The 23102-nt window shown below is 36.0% G+C and overlaps 1 protein-coding gene across 1 annotated transcript; it reads right to left on the reverse strand.

Moving 5' to 3' along the window:
• Positions 1-543: 543 nt before the first annotated feature.
• Positions 544-21535, reverse strand: LOC124095290 (F-box/LRR-repeat protein 5-like). The gene is given in 5 exon segments (XM_046448450.2): positions 544-1309; positions 1312-1498; positions 1501-3252; positions 3413-3537; positions 21475-21535. Coding segments are annotated over 5 exon segments (2175 nt in total). The 3' UTR covers positions 544-1259.
• Positions 21536-23102: the final 1567 nt, after the last annotated feature.

Genomic DNA, 23102 nt, shown 5'->3' on the forward strand with positions numbered 1-23102 from the left:
AATGAGTGAATACTAAAAATAAACATAAAAGTACAATAGAAAAAATTCAACACAGCTAAAACAATTATTTGAAAGTGATAAACTCAGTAAGATGAACATTGCCAAATTAAAAAGTAATATTATATACACTATCAGTGTCAAAAATTAAAAGGTATAATTGCAAGAAATTTTTACCAATGAATTTAACAGTTTAGGTGAAACTTTGTGAATTATCTCAATCCAAAAATAATTTAAAAAATCTCTAGGTAAAAGAAACATTTGAATAGTTTGATAATCTGTATGGAAAGCTGAAGTTGTTATTTAAAATCTTTCCAAAAAGGAAACACCAAGTCCAGATTTTGCTGGTGAATTCTAATAAATAGGGAAGAAACTATCACAATCTCTACAAATTCCTTCAAAGAAAGAAAAAGGTACCCTTCTCCATTTCCTCTGCAAGGAAAGAATAACTTTGACTAACACTTGAGAAAGAATGTACTAGGAAGGAAAATTGCAGGTTATTCTGATTCATGAATATAAATGCAAAAATCTTTTTTTTTATTTTTTTTTAACTTGGTAAAATCCTCAAAGTAGATTTTATTTATACATTTCTTTAAACGATTGTGGAATTTTTAAAAATCCCTCCCAAATTTGACAATATATGGGCAGCAGTGGGAACCAGGGGTCTTGCAAGAAAGCAAATACAAATAGACTGGTGCTCTTCTAGCTCACTGAGCTAACACCAAAAAGCCAATTTATTCTACAACCTTAAAGAATCTCCTATGTGGGTATGTTTGAATTGGCCCTTGGATAATTGTTCAAATAAACAAAAATGTTACAGAAGAGAGATTCATTTCCAAAAAGTGTGGTCTTTGAAAATAAAATTTCGGAAATGTGTATCTGAAAAGATATGCAGAGCTTAGTACAGTGTTTCTATGAAGCGATAACCCCAGTGACTTTAAAACTCAAAATAACCTAAAAAATACTTTAAATGGCATAGCATTAGTGACATTCTTTTCAAAGCATTCAATTTAAAAGAAATCAAATAAGACTGCTCTCACCCTTATGAAAAAACCTAACCCCTTTCTAAAACAAAAATGTATTTTGCAAGAGAAACACTGTACAATTCACTGGTAAATTAAGATTTCTGAAGTTGTGATAAACGGGGCCAAAACAAGACACAATCAAAAGGGATGGTTAACACAAGAAATGTGCTATAAGTAAAGTGCATGAAAGGAAGCCTGCTCAGCTAAATGAAGTAGACAAAGGTCAGAAGTCAAGGGTCATTCGCCAGAGCGGCAGCAGGCTCGAAAACCACACTGCAAGTTCCAATGGCGATGTCAGCATGAGGACCGTTAATGTTGTCACAGTAGTAAAAGTATTCATCATTTAGAGAAGGACATGCTGAGACCAAATCCTGAAGGCCTGCATCAGTTACAGTAAGACAGCCAGAGAGATTAAGGTGCTCCAAGTAAGGCAGCCCTCCTCCCAGAGTCAAAACCCTGAGACCATGGTCTGTGATATCTGATAACATCCAGAAAGACTGAGAAACAAAAGTACACGGCCAGTCTCTTGATCAGGTTTTTCACTCCCAAAGTAAATTATGTCCTTTCCCCTAGGCAATGTAGTCCTTGATGATTTTCTACACATTGCAGAAGACTCTGGGAGTGCTGACATAGTTCTTAGGGCTGTTCCTGTGCAACAGAATGAATGACTACAATACGCAAAAGCTGGAGAAGCACAATGCTGCTGCCAACAAACACTAGTCCTTAGTCCAACAATATCCTTACTATAACAAGCAGTTGAAGAACAACCAAAGTTGGATGCTGTTTCCATTACACAGAGACTTTCAACATTTCTATGTCTCCATTCTACAGCATCTTCAATATTGGCCAAATCTTCAGCATCTAACATCCACACATAAGGAGAAGAGAAACTTTCAGAAGAAACAGACTTAGTCCAGGTGTGTTCGTTATCTATTTCTTCTCCAATGCCTTTGTCAGTTAAACTTTGCAAACAGGCATACCACTTGGTGGACTGCATGGTTATGTCTTTATTTTTCCATGTAGTCGAAGTAATTTTGCTTGCAGAAGTTTTTAAAAAGCCACTTTGATGAGATGTCAGAATTCCAAGAGCTCTGGAAATCTTCTCTAGAGCCACATCTGTGATTTTCTCACATCCAGACAGATCAAGATGCTTAAGACTCTGGCAACAATCAAGCCAAGACCAACTGTCAAATGCAGAATCTGAAATGTCAGTTTGGGTAAGATCCAGATGCTCCACGTTAGGACAAAGTTCTAAAATCTGCCTAACCATTTTGCTGGAAACTGCAGAACTGTATGCTAATACTAAAGTTTTTATGGAAGTACCAACATATGGAAGAACATTATGAATCAAGCCATGGAGTAAACGTTTTTCCATCTGTGCAATGCTGATAGCAATCGATTCTTCTGCAGACTCTTCAGATTCATCTATATCAGCATCTTCATCCCACTCCTGAAAAGCAAGACTTTCATCTTTCCTACTTTTCACCCATTCCTCATCAGGCTCAGTATCAAGTTCAGTAGCAGGACCACTATACCAGTCACCTCTGGCCCAATGAACAGGGTTAAGATGTTTCCAAAGTGATCCCGTTTTTGTCAGTTGAGACCATTTAGTGTTGACTTGACTGCATCGACATAATTCTTGAGGATTAAGATAACTGAAAATTGACAGCATTACCTCAGGAGGAAGATGGGTTATACCCGTGGAGTGCTGTGACACTTCTGCTTCTATGTCTGACTTTTCATCCACAGAATATTTGAAAAACTTCTGTCGCTCTTCAGCTTGATTCCATAGGCTAAGTCCTCTAAGGAGTTCGGCGGTATCCTTCTGAGAGCAATGCTGTGCAATCACTTTCTTTTTAATGTCCTTAAGTTCCTCATAGGTGAAATATTCCATTAACATGGGCTGAAAAACCTCTTCCTCCTCTTTCATGTGAGGAAGGAAATCTCTTGTAAAAGCCTCCAATCGCTCTTTCAGCTGTTTTGCATAATTTAACTGCTCATATTCATTCTTAACATTCTTAAATCCCTTTTCAAAGAGGCTAAACATCTCAGAGAGTTTATTGTCAGAATGTACATTATAAATGGTCTGGCTGCGTTGTTGAAGCAAACCGATAATGTATTCATTTTCAATCTGTTCATGCATTTTGAACTCCTTGAAAGTAGCATACAAAGACTGCAGAAGAGCACGGAAATCGTTGTTGTTGGAAAAGTTGGTTTTAGAAAGCTTCCACTGTTATCAATTCTATTTCAAAATTTATTTTCAATGTGGAAATCTGCCAGATGTTGTGGCATACTCCTTTAATTCCAGTGAACTGGAAGGTGTAAACAGGAGGATCACAAATTGGAGGCCAGCCCAATTTAGCAAGACCCTTGTCGCAGTAGAACCCCACCAGCTGCTTCATCCGCCAGTGCGGGTCGGTGAAGACGTCCACTTCTTCAGGGAAGGGCGCCATCGCCACTGCTTGAGCCTCCGCCTCAGCAGCAGCGGCCGCCGCCTCTCCATAGACCCCAAAATCTTGAAATACATATATACATATGCAAATGAACAAATCCAATTCTGAAATACATATACATATGAACATTTATATAAATGTGTATACTCAATATACATCTTAATAAAACAGAAACTATATCAAAATCAAATGAAATATATTTCAGGATACAAGACTAAATTAATATTCAAATATTAATAAACACAATAGCCATATTAGAGAAAGAAAAGAACATCATAATTGCTACTACACTTCATAGGTTCAATTCCCAATCATGATTTAAAAAAAAAAATAATTCCATGCAAACTAGTAATACAAGAGGAATTACTTTACTTAATAAAGAGGAACTATAAAATCACTAAAATAAAAGTTCAGATTCAATGTGTAAATATGAAAAGTTTCATATCAGGAATGAGACAAAAATTCATGTTACCATCACTTCAAATACTGTACCAGAAGTTCCAGCCAATGCTATAAAGCAAGAAAAAAAATAATAAAAGACCTTAAATTATAAAAGTGTTGTCTATAACTTTTACTGTATTACTTATAAGAAAATTCTTTTACTTTTGGCAAAAAGACCAAGAACTTTATTCCCCCCTACACCTTTTTCTGATTGTTCTTGTGGTATGAGCACAATTATTTTTAATGAATATGCAGAGGACAGACCTCCAAAAGGACTCCTGAAGGGAGAGACAGTGACTCAGTCAGAGAAATAGCTGACTAAGTTGGTGATGACAGTAGTTACTGGACAAAGATGTGGTGATATGAGACAGGTAGAGGGTAACTCACATTCCCTAGGACATCACTCTCTCTTTTTCGCATTCATCCACATGTAGAGAATATCATTGTTGACATGACTCTGGCATAACTGAGTTTCTCTCCTGGAGTGAACATCACTGCCCAATACCCAGGTGAAAGAAAATATGGCTTGAGCAATTTTCCCTTGGAAAATCAGATTAGAATAAATGAAAAATATATAGGATATGGATTCTCTCAAGACTTTGGGATCTGTATTTCCAAGTTTCTAATTATCATGGAGTTGCTTAGTGTCCAGAACTTTGCTCTCTCAAGGGAGACACATAAAAGAAGGCATTTCTCCATGGGACATTGTTTGTTTTTCCTGTCAGACAAATTCTCTTATCCATATTCAGAATTCTCAGTTGTATATGTCCTTCTGTTCATTGTTATGGTGCTGTGGGTGAAGTCATTGTCATTGCTGTTAAAAATTAGCTACATAATTGGGTAAACAATTTTATAATTATTTTGTAACAGTTGTCTCTTTTGTAACCAGTTATTTTCACTAACAAATATAAACTTTTTCGATGTCAGTAATTTATTAACCATAACATTAGTGTCTCACAAATATTCCATTATAAGGGTAGACCAAATTATTTGAATATATTCCACATTTATATACATTAGATTTGTTTATAATTTTACCATAGATTATAAATTTCTGAAATAAAATATTTTTATGATTAGATATGTTTTATAATTAATGATATGAATACATTATTATATATTTAATAACAAAATTTTCATAGTATGAGTCATAATTTTATATTTTAAGGAGTTAAAAAATCTATTTCCCATCATGTCAGTGAATAAGAGTCTCCCCAGTCATTCCAATTCAGTGATTATTTTTGTTTTCTAATCAGCTGGGTAAAAAAATTACACATCACTATGGCCTTTAATCTGCCTTAAGAATACCTTTTTTAAAAGTATTTGTCTATAGTTTATCCCTATTCTGTGAGATTCATTGTTTGCAGTGAAATCCTCACATATTTAACCATCTCATGTACATTTTAGTTAAACTGGTAAGTCAGAAATCTAATACTGTCATTATTTTGATGGATCATCATTTGACCCATTAAATGATATATTTCCTCACTAATTTGAAATATAGTTATGTGACATGTTGAAATTTCTGATATTGTTATTTTTGTTACAAAGCTTATGAATTTTTCAATAATATGTTTTCCAGGAATATATTCACTGATTACATATAGTCATACAAATTTCACATTATTTTTGTTACTGTTGTCAGAGACCCTGCACCTAATAGAAAAAAAAAATTCACTTGATTTTTAACATAGATGTAAAATATGTCAAGATCATTGTATTGTCTTGAACAACTAATAACAAAAAAAGAGATGTTATAGGGGCTGGGATTGTGGTTCAGTGGTAGAATGCTTGCCTAACATGTGTGAGGCATTGGGTTGGATCCTTAGCACTATATAAAAATAGATAAATGAAATAAAGGTATCATGTCCATCTCCAACTACAAAACATTTTTTTAAAGATATATGTTATAGAATTCTCATTCAATAACTGTTTTCAAACTCTACTTGGAAGAATGTCATTGGTATTTTGATGGGGATTTTATTGAATCTGTGTAACAATAATGGTAGTATAACCATACATTTTCCCCATCCAAGGAAATAGGAGGCCTTTCCATCTTCTAATATATTATGAAATTTCTTTCTTCACTTTTTTTCTTTTTGAGATTGTTGTGAATGTGATCATTTTCCTGATTTCTTTCTTGTGATTTATTATTGGTATATAGGAAAGTTATTAACTTTTGTATGTTGATCTTGTATACTGATACTTTGATGTTTTGGGAAGCTAAGTAAGAAAGGAAGATAAGAGGTTCATGAAGAATAAAAATATTGTAACACAAAATAAGAGAATGTCTTTGCATTGATTTTTGTTATGTCACACACATAAAAAAGTATGATTGATACTTCTGTCTCTGAGATCATAAAACTTCTGAATGGAAATTAAGAATTCTATTTACATGTTAAAATGAAGCCCACTATTATATATAACTACAATGCATTAATAAAAACATTAAAAAGGAATTCCAAATATAATAGCAATTAAAAACAAATACAGGAGACCAGGCAGGCCCAGGACAGTCCAGTCAATCTGTGGGAAAACAAGGAAAGCCCAGGCTGGCCTAGGACAGTCTTGCCAACCCCCTTGGAGACCAGGTGGGCCTAGGACAGCCCAGAACATCTCCACGGAGCCCAGTCAGGCCCAGATAGCCCCACGGATCCCCTCTGAGCCAAAGCAGGCTTAGTACAATTTTTCCCACCCCTGTGGAAACCAGGCAGGCCCAGGACAGTCCCATCAATTTGTACAGAGACCAGGCAGGCCCAGGAAGGACAGCACCACCAACCAGCATGGAGCCCAAGCCCAGGCACAGGATGGCCCACTGTCTGAGGGTCAAGCCACACACTCCAGCACTGCATCTCCAAACAGGCTGCCCAAAGCAATCATTCAGCTTGTGCATTCAGTCTCATCTCTAAAAGTGGTCACCACACTCTTGGGTGACCATCTTACGTTACCCCCACTGCTGCCACCATCATCTTTAGTTGCGGCAGATTTTATCTTGGGACACTGCCCATTGACTGGAAACTCAACATTTACAGGTTGTCTCCACCCTGCCACCAACTATAGATGTGGCCACTTGCATCTAGGGACAATAGCCAAGACCCAGAAGATCATCACCAAGGTCCCTGTAGGCTTGGTTACTCAACAGGTATCCCTGCTAGGTGTGCTAATAGCCACCATCTTGTTGCAGAGGCAGGAGAGAGGCAGGAGAGGTACTTATAGAGTAGGAGAAGTTGGCTTTTAATAGGAGAAAAGAAAGAGGTGACCCAGCAAGGGTACAGAATAGAAGACACAGAGACACACCCACATAAATATAGTTATCTCACACTAGACAAAGGTACTGAAAACATACATTGGATAAAAGATAGCACTCTTAACTAGGTGCTGGGAAAACTGAAAATCCATATGCAGCAAAATGAAATTAAACACCTATGTCTCACCATACACAAAACACAACTCAAAGTGGATCAAAGACCTAGGAATTAGATCAGAGACCCTGTACCTATTAGAAAAAAAAGTAGGCCCAAATCTTCATTATGTCAGATTAAGTTCTGACTTCCTTAACCATACTCCTAAAATGCAAGAAATAAAACCACAAATTAATACATGGGATGGATTCAAACTAAAAAGCTTCTTCTCAGCAGAGGAAACAATCAATAATGTGAAGAGGGTACCCAAAGAGTGGGAGAACATCTTTACTACACACACATCAGATAGAACACTAATCTCCAAGATATATAAAAGTACTCAAAAAACTTAAAGCTAAAAATATAGATAACCCAATCAATAAGTGGGCTAAGGAACTGAACAGACATTTCTCAGAAGAAGATATACAATTGATCAACAAATATATGAAAAAATGTTCATGCAAATATATGAAAATATACAAAAATATATGAAAAAATGTTCATGTAAATTAAATGCAAATTAAAACTACATTTTCATCTCACTCCACTTAGAATGGCAATTATAAAGAATACAAGCAATAATAAGTGTTGGTGAGGATGCTGGGGGGACTGCAAATTGGTGCAACCACTATGTAAAGCAGTATGGAGATTCCTTAGAAAACTTGGAATGGAACCCCATTTGACCCAGCTATCCCACTTCTCAGTCTATACCCAAAGGACTTAAAAATCAGCATACTATAGTGACGCAGTCACATCAATGTTCATAGCAGCTCAATTCACAATAAACTGTGGAACCAACTTAGATGCCCTTCAACAGATTAAAGGATAAAGAAACTGTGGTACATATACACAATTGAATATTACTCAGCATTAAAAGAGAATATAATTATGGCATTTGCAGGTAAATAGATGGAGTTGGAGAATATCATGCTAAACAAAGTAAGCCAAACCCCCCAAAAGCCAAAGGCTGAAGGTTCTTTCTGATAAGTGGGTGCTGATGCATAATGGGGGTGGGGGTACATGGAGGAACTTTGATTTTGCAAAAGGGAGAGAGAGAAGAGGAGAGAACATGGGGGCAGGAACAATGGTGGAATGAGATGAACATCATTACCCTAGGTACATGTATGATTACACATGTGGTACAAATACATTGTGTACAACCAAAGAAATTAAAAGTTGTGCTACATTTGTGTACAATGAATTGAAATGCATTCTGCTATCATGTATATCTAACTAGAACAAATTTTTAAAAATTTAAAAGATAAATACATAGGTATAACAACATCTTTAGGTCACCAATGTAATAATTCAAGTTAATTTAATTATTTAAAAACTTGAGTGGATTAAAAATTTTTATGTGAAGTTTTAAAATATCAATGAATTTTTCTGTAATTTGACATAATTGAATAATTCACCTGGAATAAAATGTCAGACAGGGAAAAGAGATTGAAAGGAGAGGAGTAGCATGGAAATGATGTGGAAGTAAGTGTTCATACCATAAAGTCACATGTTTTAAAGCTAGAATATTTTAAATAGTATTGTGTTTTTATAAAATTTATTTTTTATTGAATAACAAGAAATTACCTCCCATTTATTTAAGGCATTTTCATAGAGTTCTTTATAGAAAATTATGTGGCATACACAAAAGTAGGCAAAATGCACAGTCTGTAAATCTTAATTTTCATTTTCCCTAAATCAGTCCTTTAAAAGTAAGATTTCCAGAAAACATAATTTTATTAAATACTATGTTGAAAATGCAATTTTATAAACAACAGGAAATCATAGAATTAAAAGTTAAACTCTGTTTATAAGAGAAAAAAATCATAAAATATGAGAAAATATTTTTTAAAAGAAACAAATACCTAAAATAAATGACAAAACATTAGCAGTCTAACAGCCATCATTTTACCACCCTAATTTTTCTTGAGTTAGCTCAGCAGTTACACAAAAATGCTTACTTGCATCATCTCAACTGATCCTACTTCAGACATTCAAGAAAATTATTATCTACACTTTAGAGATGGGAAAATGAAGCTTGGGTAAATGAGTTGACTCTTCTTTCAAAAGGAGCAAGCAACTCCTTCAGAATTTGGTCCCAGGAGTTCCTGGGTTGGGATCCTGATGTCATTTAGAAACAGTGTCAAACAAATTGAAAAGGGATAAGGCTTAGTATAATGGTTATGGTTAAAGGTCATCAGTCTAATGAACTATATAAAAATTAAATGAAGAATGTTATATATGAAACATTTTATTTCAAAAATGAGCATAAAAATAAAAAATGGATTATAATACTCATGTTCAGAATTCTGAAAGAGAAGGAAGAATAGAGATTGAAAAAGAGTAAAGACAGATCATCAAATTATTACTGTAACAGAAAAAAAATAAAATTGCTTATATCTGTAGTATGTAATTAAGGATTTTGACCTATTTTACTTTATTTTTTAGGTTCTTATACTGAATATTGTTTTAAATGAATATATGTATATTTTTAGAACTATCAGATCTTACAATAGTTTATTATATGAAAATTCTGTAATTACCAAATTACAGAATTCTTTAATTCTGTAATTCTGTGGATCATCATCAAATGTCCAGCAAAGTCAATATTAACATACACTTCTCAAAAAAAGAGTATTAATCTGCATTTACTCAATGTATAAGTACAAGTATTTGACATGTTCAAATCTATGTATGTTTAGAATTTTACTGAAAGATTTCCTTAAAAATAGAGCCCATATTTATCAATGTCTACATTAGATATTATACTTCATTTTAAAATTTTATTACATGCATAAATACAAAAACTGATTTCAGAATTATCCAATTTACTTATAAATTTTACTAATAAATTTTTATATTTTACAACTCCAGTTACTTCTGGGTATAAAAGCAATTTGTTTTCTCTCTAAAACACAAATGTTTCCAAATTCTAAAGTGTATCTGGGCCAGATATTATTACTTGTATATTACTCAGGAGGTTGAGGCAAAAGGATTGCAAGTTGGAGATCAACCTCAACAATTTAGCAAGGCCATAAGGACTTAGCAAGACCCTGTCTCAAAATAAAACATAAAAAAGGGATTGGGATGTGGCTCAGTGATTAAGCCACTCTGGGATCAGTACCCAGTACCAAAGTAACAAAAACATAAATATATTTGGACCTAGGAGTTTTTGATAAAGAATTGGGGGCTTAGTAAGAACTTTCTTTTAAAGGCCAGTTTCACTGGCCATGTATTCATATATGAACATAGGAAAGTTATATCCAATTCATTCTACTGTCTTTCCTATTCTTATTACCCTTCACTTCACTTCAATCCTCTTTCTCTAATACATGAACTTCTATCCTCCTCTCCTCATCCACATATGAGAGAGATCATTAGACCTTTGGTTTTAGGAGACTGGCTTATTTTGCTTAGCATGACAGTCTCCAGTTCCATTCATTTATCAGCAAATGTTATATTTCATTTCTCTTTATGGATGAGTAATATCTGATTTTGTATATATAGCTTAGCTATATATACAAAGCTTAGCTATTGTGAATTGAGCTGTTATAAATATTTGTGTGGCTACATCACAGTAGCATGCTGATTTTACATCTTTAGGTATGTACCAAGACATGGGATAAAGGTGTAAAATATTGGTTCCAGTGTTCAAGTTTTCTGAGGAATCACCATACTGCTTTCCAGATTGCACCAATTTCCAATCCCACCTTCAAGTATGAGTGTAACTTTTCCCCCCACATCCTCATCAACAATTATTATTACTTGTATTTTTAATAATTGCCATTCTGACTGAAGTGAAATGAAATCTCAGAGTAGTTTTCACTTGTGTTTCTCTAATTGCTAGAGATATTGAGAATTTTTTCATATATTTCTTGACCACTTGTATTCCTTTTTCTGTGAAGTGCCTGTTCTGTTTTTTTTTTTTTTTTTTGCCCATTTAATGATTAGGTTATTTGGTGGGGGGAGGGTACTTTTATTTGTTTGTTTGGTGTTACATTTTTTTGAGTTCTTTGTACAACTTGGAAACTGATGCCCTGTTTTGCAGGTAGCAAAGATTTTTCTCTTTCTATATGCTCTCTTTTTATGTTCTTAACTGTTTCCTTTACTGTGAAGAAAGTTTGATACCATCCCATTTACTGATTCTTGATTTTACTTCTTGAGCTTTGGGAGTCTTCATGAAGATATCAATTCCTAGACTGACAAGATGGAGATCTGGGCCTACATTTTCTATATTAGGTGCAGATTCTCTGAATTAATGCCTAGGAATAAGGGTTCTGTGTTTGGGAATGGGGTCTCTGGTAACTTCATGACTGTGGCATTCTTGATGGCTAGGAAGTTTCTGTGCAAAGACACAAGAAGCCTGACTGTTGTAGCAATGTCTTGCTTGAGGAGGCTCTGTGTTAGAGTCTTATCAGCCATGGCCTTTTCTCAGGCACAGAGCTCCTGGGAATAAAGAAACTCTCTTGTTAGGCAACCACAATGTTTCACCAAGCTCCACTGTACCTGAATCTGTCCACATAACACTAACAATGAACTTTCTTCAGAGCTACACTAAGCTCCTAACATTGCACATTGCAACTACAGTATGTAACTGAGGAATAAGCTGCATAATGTTGCTAACTGTATAACCTGCTTAATGACACAATGAACAATAATGTGTTACTGATGTCAGTGACCTAATGTAACCTATTGATATAAATAAAGCTGGTAGTTTGGCCATTCTGAAATTCTACCATCTTTCGTGCCTCTACATCTTGTCTCTGTGTCTCCTTTCCATTTTCCTTACACCTATGTCATTGATCCCCTTTGAATTTTGTTCAGGATGAGAGACAGGGGTTACAATTTGTTCTGGTACATATGGATTTCCAATTTTCCTAGCAACATTATTTTTTAAGATACTATGCCGGGTTTCTGTTCTCGCGAATAAAAGGCTCAGGGATTACTCCAGTTGAACTGGGCTAACTGGGCTGTGTAAAATAACAAGTACCTTTTTCTTTGGGGTTGCTTTGATGGCTCCTCTGACCTTAAGGGTCTGCAAAAGAGCACACGCTGAGCCCTTTTATTGAGGAGACGCTATTCAAATGAGGCAAGGGGTCAGGTTTCAGGGAGCTGAGTCTATCTTCATGCTGTGTACTGTCAGCAGGTTGACTGACACCTGGGTAGGCCACACCCAAGGGCACAGTTAGAGAGGGGGACACACACAAGGTACTTCCATGGAAGATTCTATTCTAAACAAGGCAAAGGGTTATATGACAAACGAACAGGTGAGTATAACTTCACCAATGGGGCTGTAGCAAGACACACTCATGCAGGAGACACTGACCCTCAAACCCAAGAAGGGTGGGGAAATCCACATGTAGAAGAACAAAATGTGTTAGAACAGGCGCAGTGGCCTGCTGAGGGGCAGAGCCGCCCCTCCCCCCGCGCCTGCAAGGTAGGTGGAACTGTGACCACCGGCAGAACAGGCCCAGTGGCCCGCGGAGGGTCGGAGCTGCCAACCACGCCTGCAAGGTAGGCGGGCCTGCGACCCACCGGCAGAACAGGTGCAGCGGCCTGCTGAGGGGCAGAGCCGCCCCCTCCCCCCGCGCCTGCAAGTTAGGAGGACCTGCGACCCACAGGCAGAACAGGCCCAGCGGCCTGCAGAGGGGCAGTGCCGCTGCCTGCACCTGCAAAGTAGGCAGAACTGCGACCACCGACAAAACAAGCCCAGTGGCCCACAGAGGGGCAGAGCCACCACCCACGCCTGCAAGGTAGGCGGACCTGCTACCGACCCGCAGAACAGGCCCAGCAGCCTGCCAGCATGGTAGGCACATTGCCCAAATTGGAGGAGGGGCAGAGATGCCACCAGCGCCTGTGAGGGAGACTTTGCAACTATACAAGAGCAATATAAATATATAGGGGGAAAATTCAATAGCACAACAGTTTCACCAAGCAGAAAGAAACACGAACAGTATGAAGAGACAAGGAAAGAAAGGACCACAAGCAATGCAGGTCAACTCAACGTTAGATGAGGTAATATCTGCAGCAGATGGAATGTCAGATAAAAAATTCAGGATATACATGCTTCAGATGATCTGGAGTATCAAGGAAGACATCAGACAGCAAAATCAGACAATGAAAGATCACTTCAACAATGAATTACATAAACAAATCCAAGAAGCAAAAGATCAACTATACAGGGAGATAGAGGTTATAAAAAACAAACAAACAGAAATCCTAGAAATGCAGGAAGCAATAAACCAACTTAAAAACTCAATGGAGAATACTACCAGCAGAGTAGAACACTTAGAAGATAGAACATCAGACAATGAAGACAAAGTGTTTCAACTGGAAAAGAACATAGACAGCTCAGCAAGACTGTTAAGAAACCATGAGCAGAACATCCAAGAAATATGGGATAATATAAAGAGACCAAACTTAAGAGTCATTGGGATACAGGAAGGGATAGAGTTTCAAACCAAAGGAATGAGCAATCTATTCAATGAAATAATATGAGAAAACTTCCCAGACTTGAAGAATGAGACAGAATCCCAAATCCTAGAAGCCTACAGGACGCCAAATATGCAAAATCATAAGAGATCCACACCTAGACACATTATAATGAAAATGCCCAACATACAGAATAAGGAGAGAATTTTAAAAGCTACAAGAGAAAGGAAGCAGATTACATTTAGGGGTAAGCCAATCAGGATAACAGTTGATCTTTCAACACAGACTCTGAAAGCTAGAAGATCCTGGAATAACATATTTCAAACACTGAAAGAAAATGGGTTCCAACCAAGAATTGTGTATCCAGCGAAATTAAGCTTCAGGATGGAAGATGAAATTAAAACCTTCCACGATAAACAAAAGTTAAAAAAATTTGCAGCTAGAAAACCGTCTCTTCAAAACATCCTCGGCAAAACATTACAGGAAGAGGAAATGGAAAATAACAATGAAAACCAACAGTGGGAGGTAGGACACTAAAGGGGGGAAAATAATCAAAGAGGAAAACAAACCATGTTTAGTAACATAAATAAACAAATATGGCTGGAAGAACAACCCATATCTCAATAATAACCCTAAATGTCAATGGCTTAAACTCACCAATTAAGAGACACAGGCTAGTAGAATGGATCACAAAACAAGACCCAACAATATGCTGCCTACAGGAGACACATTTAATAGGAAAAGACATACATAGGCTGAAGGTGAAAGGTTGGGAAAAATCATATCACTCATATGGACTTCGGAAACAAGCAGGAGTGTCCATACTCATATCAAATAAAATAGATTTCAAGCCAAAGTTAATCAAAAGGGATAAAGAGGGACACTGCATACTGCTCAAGGGAACCATACACAAATAAGACATAACAATCATAAATATATATGCCCCAAACAGTGGTGCAGCTATGTTCATCAAACAAGTTCAACAGTCTAATAGACCACCATACAATAATCATGGGAGACTTCAACACACCTCTCTCACCACTGGACAGATCTTCCAAACAAAAGTTGAATAAGGAAACTATAGAACTCAATAACACAATTAATAACCTGGACTTAATTGACATATATAGAATATACTACCCAACATCAAGGAGTTACACTTTTTTCTTAGCAGCACATGGATCCTTCTCAAAAATAGATCATATATTATGTCACAGGGCAACTCTTAGACAATATAAAGGAGTAGAGATAATACCATGCATCTTATCTGATCATAATGGAATGAAACTGAAAATCAACGATAAAAGAAGGAAGGAAAAATCATGCATCACTTGGAGAACGAACAATAGGTTACTGAATGATCAATGGGTTATAGAAGACATCAAGGAGGAAATTAAAAAATTCTTAGAGATAAATGAAAACACAGACACAACATATCGGAATCTATGGGACATATTGAAAGCAGTTCTAAGAGGAAAATTAATTGCTTGGAGTTCATTCCTTAAAAAAAGAAAAAAACAACAACAAATAAATGATCTCATACTTCATCTCAAAATCCTTGAAAAAGAAGAGCAAAACAACAGCAAAAGAAGTAGAAGGCAAGAAATAATTAAAATCAGAGCTGAAATTAATGAAATCGAAACAAAAGAAACAATTGAAAAAATTGACAAAACTAAAAGTTGGTTCTTTGAAAAAATAAATAAAATCGACAGACCCTTAGCCATGCTAATGAAGAGAAGAAGAGAGAGAACTCAAATTACTAGCATACGGGATGAAAAGGGCAATATCACAACAGACACTTCAGAAATACAGAAGATAATTAGAGATTATTTTGAATCCTTACACTCCAATAAATTAGAAGATAGTGAAGGCATCGATAAATTTCTTAAGTCATATGATCTGCCCAGATTGAGTTAGGAGGATATAGACAACCTAAACAGACCAATATCAATTGAGGAAATAGAAGACACCATCAAAAGACTACCAACTAAGAAAAGCCCAGGACCGGATGGGTATACAGCAGAGTTTTACAAAACCTTCAAAGAGGAACTAATACCAATACTTTTCAAGCTACTTCAGGAAATAGAAAAAGAGGGAGAACTTCCAAATTTATTCTACGAGGCCAACATCACCCTGATTCCTAAACCAGACAAAGACACTTCAAAGAAAGAAAACTACAGACCAATATCTCTAATGAACCTAGATGCAAAAATCCTCAATAAAATTCTGGCGAATCAGATACAAAAACATATCAAAAAAATTGTGCACCATGATCAAGTAGGATTCATCCCTGGGATGCAAGGCTGGTTCAATATACGGAAATCAATAAATGTTATTCACCACATCAATACACTTAAAAAGTAAGAACCATATGATCATACCTCAATATTGTAAAAGCAATCTATGCTAAGCCTCAGGGTAGCATCATTCTGAATGGAGAAAAACTGAAAGCATTCCCTCTAAAATCTGGAACAAGACAGGGATGCCCTCTCTCTCCACTTCTGTTCAACATAGTTCTCGAAACACTGGCCAGAGCAATTAGACAGATGAAAGAAATAAAAGGCACAAAAATAGGAAAAGAAGAACTTAAATTATCACTATTTGCAGTTGACATGATTATATACCTAGCAGACCCAAAAGGGTCTACAAAGACACTATTAGAGCTAATAAATGAATTCAGCAAAGTGGCAGGCTATAAAATCAATATGCATAAATCAAAGGCATTCCTGTATATCAGCGACAAATCCTCTGAAATGGAAATGAGGACAACCACTCCATTCACAATATCCTCAAAAAAAAAAAATAAAATACTTGGGGATCAACCTAACAAAAGAGGTGAAAGACTTATACAATGAAAACTACAGAACCCTAAAGAGAGAAATAGAAGAAGATCTTAGAAGATGGAAAATATACCCTGTTCATGGATAGGCAGAACTAACATCAACAAAATGGTGATATTACCAAAAGTTCTCTATAGGTTTAATGCAATCCCAATCAAAATCCCAACGGCATTTCTTGTAGAAATAGAGAAAGCAATCATGAAATTCATGTGGAAAAATAAAAGACCCAGAATAGCAAAAACAATGCTAAGCAGGAAGTGTGAATAAGGCGGTATAGCGATACCAGACTTCAAACTATACTACAGAGCAATAGTAACAAAAACAGCATGGTACTGGTACCAAAACAGGCGGGTGGACCAATGGTACAGAATAGAGGACACAGAAACCAATCCACAAAACTACAACTATCTTATATTTGATAAAGGGGCTAAAAGCATGCAATGGAGGAAGGATAGCATCTTCAACAAATGGTGCTGGGAAAACTGGAAATCCATATGCAACAAAATGAAACTGAATCCCTTTCTCTCACCATGCACAAAAGTTAATTCAAAATGGATCAAGGAGCTTGATATCAAATCAGAGACACGCCGTCTGATAGAAGAAAAAGTTGGCTACGATCTACATACGGTGGGGTCGGGCTCCAAATTCCTCAATAGGACACCCATAGCACAAAAGTTAATAACTAGAATCAACAAATGGGACTTACTCAAACTAAAAAGTTTTTTCTCAGCAAAAGATACAATAAGAGAGGTAAATAGGGAGCCTACATCCTGGGAACAAATCTTTACTCCTCACACTTCAGATAGAGCCCTAATATGTAGAGTATACAAAGAACTCAAAAAATTAGACAATAAGATCACAAATAACCCAATCAACAAATGGGCCAAGGACCTGAACAGACACTTCTCAGAGGAGGACATACAATCAATCAACAAGTACATGAAAAAATGCTCACCATCTCTAGCAGTCAGAGAAATGCAAATCAAAACCACCCTAACATACCATCTCACTCCAGTAAGATTGGCAGCCATTATGAAGTCAAACAACAACAAGTGCTGGCGAGGATGTGGGGAAAAGGGTACACTTGTACATTGCTGGTGGGACTGCAAATTGGTGCAGCCAATTTGGAGAGCAGTATGGAGATTTCTTGGAAAGCTGGCAATGGAACCACCATTTGACCCAGCTATTCCCCTTCTCGGTCTATTCCCTAAAGACCTAAAAAGAGCATACTACAGGGACACTGCTACATCGATGTTCATAGCAGCACAATTCACAATAGCAAGACTGTGGAACCAACCTAGATGCCCTTCAATAGACGAATGGATAAAAAAAAATGTGGCATTTATACACAATGGAGTATTACTCTGCATTAAAAAATGACAAAATCATAGAATTTGCAGGGAAATGGATGGCATTAGAGCAGATTATGCTAAGTGAAGCTAGCCAATCCCTAAAAAACAAATGCCAAATGTCTTCTTTGATATAAGGAGAGTAACTAAGAACAGAGTAGGGACGAAGAGTATGAGAAGAAGATTAACATTAACAGGGATGAGAGGTGGGAGGGAAAGGGAGAGAGAAGGGAAATTGCATGGAAATGGAAGGAGACCCTCAGGGTTATACAAAATTTCATACAAGAGGAAGTGAGGGGAAAGGGGAAAATAATACAAGGGGGAGAAATGAATGACAGTAGAGGGGGCAGAGAGAGAAGAGGGGAGGGGAGGGGAGGGGAGGGGTGATAGTAGAGGATAGGAAAGGCAGCAGAATACAACAGACACTAGTATGGCAATATGTAAATCAATGGATGTGTAACTGATGTGATTCTGCAATTTGTATATAGGGTAAAAATGGGAGTTCATAACCCACTTGAATCAAAGTTTGAAATATGATATATCAAGAACTATGTAATATTTTGAACAACCAACAATAAAAAAATTTAAAAAAAAGAAAAACAAAATGTGACCTCTATTCCTCATCCTTCACAAAGTCAACTCACACTGGATCAAAGCCCTAGGAAATATACCAGAAACTGCAACTGCTAAAATAAAATGTAGGTCCAACACAGTAACCTGTTGGCACAGGAAACAACTTTCTTAACTAGACTCCTAATGCAGAAGAAATAAAACCAAAAAAATCAATAACTGGGTTAACATCAAATGAAAAAACTTCTGCACAGCAAAAAACAAGATCATGAAGAAAAAGCCTACAGAATTGGAGGAAATCTTTGCCACCTGCTCCTCAGATATATCTAGAATATATATAGAACTCAAAAAACTTAACAATGATAAACCAAATAACCCAATTAACAAATAGGAAAAGGAACTAAACAAACACTTCTCAAAACAAAAAATACAAGTGGCCAACAAATAAATGAAAAAAAAAATGTTTCAACATCTCTACCAATTAGGGAAATGCAAATCAAAACTACATTGAGATTTCAGCTCACACCCGTCAGAATGGCAATTATCAAGAATACAAATAAGTGTTGGTGAGGATGGGGGAGACGAAAGGTATACACAAATTGTTGGTGGAACTGAAAATTAGTGCAACCACTTTGGAAAGCAGTATGGAGATTTCTCAAAGAACTATGAATTAAACCACCATATGACCCAGCAATCTCAATCCTCAGTATATATCCAAAAGATCTAAAATTGACATACTATAAGGATGTAGCCACATCCATATTTATAGCAGCACAATTTACAATAACTAAGCCATGGAACCACCCTAGTTTCCCATCAACAGATGAATGGACTAAGAAAATGTAGTATATATACACAATGGAATTTTTCCTCAGCAAAAAAAAAATGAAATTATGGCATTTGCTGGTAAACAGATAGAACTGGAGACTATCATGCTAAGTGAAATAAGCAAAACTCAGAAAATTAAGGTTAAATGCTTTCCCTAATATGCAGAATCTAGTCAAAAATAATGGGTAAGAGAGATGGAAAGAAAGGGAACAGGGGCAGGATTCCATCAAAATAAAAGAAAATTGGTGAACTAGATGGAGGGAATTGTGTGTAAGGGAGAAGGAACCAGATAAGAAAAGAGCAGCAGAATAAATCTGACCTAACTTTCTTATGTATGTGTGTGTGTGTGTGTGTGTAATATACCACACTGAATCTCACCATCATGTACATCCACAAAACACTAACGAAAAAATCCTTAAACTAAATAACAGAGATATCAATAGAGTACAGTAAGGGATTGGGGGAAAGGGGGAGAGAGTACTGGGGACTGAATTAGAGTAAATTATATTCCATCCTTTTGTACGTATTTCAAATTAATTCTAAAGTTATATATAATTAAGTAAATCTTAATGATATGTGAAACTAAAAAGAGTGAATAAAAAGAAAAAAAAATTAAAAAAGAAATTGAATTATACCATCTGAAACACTATCAACTTGGATTTAAAGGATACAAATAGGTCAAAATGAAGGAAGACTATCAGACTTCCTGGATTCTCTAGCATAGGGGAAACAGAGCTATTTGACTGTAAATATGTGCTATCATTCAAGAAAAACTAAGAGTGAACTCCAAAGATTATTCACAGAGTAGCAGAACTGTTCCTCCCACCCTAGTCCCAAAGTGCATAGACTGGCTGGCCAAAGGCTGTCCTGGTATTCACACAGGGTGACCACATCTAGATTTAGATTTAGACAGACCAGGCTGCTGAGGCCCAGAACCTCAGGAACAAAGCACTGCCCAGAGCTGAGGAGGCAGCACTTCAGCCTTGTTGCCTGGAGCCCAGAGCATCATGTTAAAGAGAATTATTCTTGAACCTTAGAATCAAACCAAATTTGTCCTGTTAGCTTTTAGAATTATCTGGGGACTACCATCCCTTTTTTCCTTATAGTTTCTCCATTGGTACAGGAATGTCTATCCTGTGCTAGTTCCACTATTGAATTTTGGAAGCACATAATTTGTTGGCTTTCACAGATTAACAAGAAGAAATTTTGTCTCAGGATAATCACAACTTGAGTCTCACTCATTCATAATTTAACCAGTACTTAGATAAGACTTTGGACTTAAAGTTGATACTAAAAAGAATTAAGTATTAAGTGACAGCAATTCTATATTAAAAGCATTATTTATGGTGATATGAAGACTATATTTTGAACCATTACTTAAAAGAGTTAATCTCTCCCTTCTTTTATGCTGGATGTCAGAGTTCATTCCCCTCATCTCAGAAATCTGTTGGGGCAGTTCTTAGATTACAAATAATTGTATTTCATTTGGTACACAAGGATGCTCTACCAGTGAACTAAACCCCAATCATTTTTACTTTTTCTTTTAAGCCCTGGTCTCACTGAATTGTGGAATTTAGCCTCAGACTTTCAGTACTTCTGCCTAAGCCTCCAAAGTCACTGGGATTATAAGTGCATCCCACTGAGCCCAGTTACAAAATGAATTTTAACTTCATGGATGTTTATACAGATATACACATTTCTGCACACACATTTTATAAAACATATATTCACTAAAAAAAACTTCTAAGAAATTATCAAAATATTTTTATACATTTAGTAGCCTAGGTGATAGGAAGTAGGTGAATGATGTTAACATGTTTTGCAAAGCTCATTATGAGTAGAAATGAAGGATGTCGTCACTGCCAAGAATTTTAATTACACTCCCTCTCCCTTTTGGATAGCTTTATGTGTATTTTTTTGCTTAGTACAATAGATTGTTTTCTAGAAGAAACAGAGGCATAAGTCTCTGCAATTCTTCTCTCCAGAGATCTATCTCCCTCTCTGATATAGCAATTGGAAATTGCCTGGGAAGAATAGCTCCAGAGATGGCGACTGAATAAACAGGCTAAACAACATCTACCTGAGGATGGTTTGGGCCAAGAGATTGCAGGAGAGAGTTGGTGCTAACAAGTTGCCCTCACAGGGTTCCTCCACTACCTCTCCTGGAACTGTGTTCATGGACGACTTTTCCATCAAAACCATACGAGCGTCTATGGCTAGGTCATCTTTCTTTCTTTCTTTCTTTCTTTCTTTTTCTCTTTCTTTCTTTCTTTCTTTCTTTCTTTCTTTCTTTCTTTCTTTCTTTCTTTCTTTCTTTCTTTCTTTCTTTCTTTCTTTCTTCAGTTGTAGATGGGCAGAATGCCCTTATTTTATTTGTTTATTTTTATGTCGTTCTGAGGATTGAACCCAGTGCCTCATGCATGCTAGGCAAGCACTCTACCACTGAGCTACAGCACCAGCCCCGAAGGTAGGATTTCTTTTCATGTTATGGGAAAAAATAAAGGGAATTTTATCTTATTTAGCAAACATAATCATTTACTGTTTTTTAGCCATAAAAAATGACTAATGTCTTCTCTTTCTCAGACAAAAATCCTCTTATCCTCATCTTTATTAGCAGGAATGTGAAAGGGGGAGGAAGGAGTTTCATACTGGAGTTTTCCTGGAAAATATCTATTCAGAGACACATAAATAAATACAAAAGGAACAAATTGAGACTATGTAGAGTTATATGAATAAAATGTGACCACTCATCTATTTGTTCTTCCAGTAGACATCAAATACTTCAACACAGCATAGTTCAAGTTATCCAACAGTAGGAAAGACTATGCCAACAAAATCAAGGTCATTTCAGGCACATCAAAGCATTCAGGATTTTTATTTTACTACCACAATACTTGGCTAGATAGAGAGATGCTAAACAATGTGATCAATGTCAATTTTCTTCTTATTGTTATAATTCTGGAAGAAGAACTAATTACTCAAAATATGAAATAGTTTCATCTTATCCAAATTTAAGTATGCAATTACTACCATGGATGCCAAAGAAAATTAGGCACATATTCTTCTTAAACTGGTCTATAAAATTATCTGAATCTGAACATAATGGCCAAAGGTTCTTGGATGTATTTGTTTTCTAATTAGGTTGTTTGAAAGCAATCAGAAAATTTCACTAGGAAAGATTTTTTAAAGGAAGCTTTTTATATTTCACTCTCATAGTTAATCAATGCTGTAGTCTTTTTGGAGACTTTAAACTTGACCAATCAGAAGTAGATTTTCATAACCACAATTCTTATTCTTTGCAATTTAATAGTTTGAATTATACAGTCTATATAATTTACTTTAAAAAAGGTGGTTTTCTTTGTGTACTTTTACAATAAAAGCATCTTAAAGCTTGTGGGCCTAAGAGTCATCAAGGGTAGTGGTCGCTTATTAAAAAGTATGAATTAGATTTTTCTAGAGAGCAATATTTGTAAATCAGACTGATGTCTCCAATAGAGAAATCACAGAAGCTATCCTTAGTTTTACTGCTGGTTGATTCTACCTTTAGTAGTTGCTTGCTTCATAGAAAAGCAATGAATATGAACTATAGTCATGTCTAACCATTCATGCTTAATATTATAATTATTATAATTGATCTTACTGTATCTCAACTAGATATATGTTCTCTAAGTCCTATCTAGTCTATATATTTTTTAATTTATGTATCTATTTTATATATTGTATAACTATAATGTATCAATACATGTAGAAATCATTTTATTTCCAACTT

The sequence above is a fragment of the Marmota monax genome, unplaced genomic scaffold (assembly GCF_021218885.2).
Source record: "Marmota monax isolate L192 unplaced genomic scaffold, Marmota_monax_Labrador192_F-V1.1 WCK01_AAM20220418_F8-fsc00534, whole genome shotgun sequence".
Taxonomy (NCBI): domain Eukaryota; kingdom Metazoa; phylum Chordata; class Mammalia; order Rodentia; family Sciuridae; genus Marmota; species Marmota monax.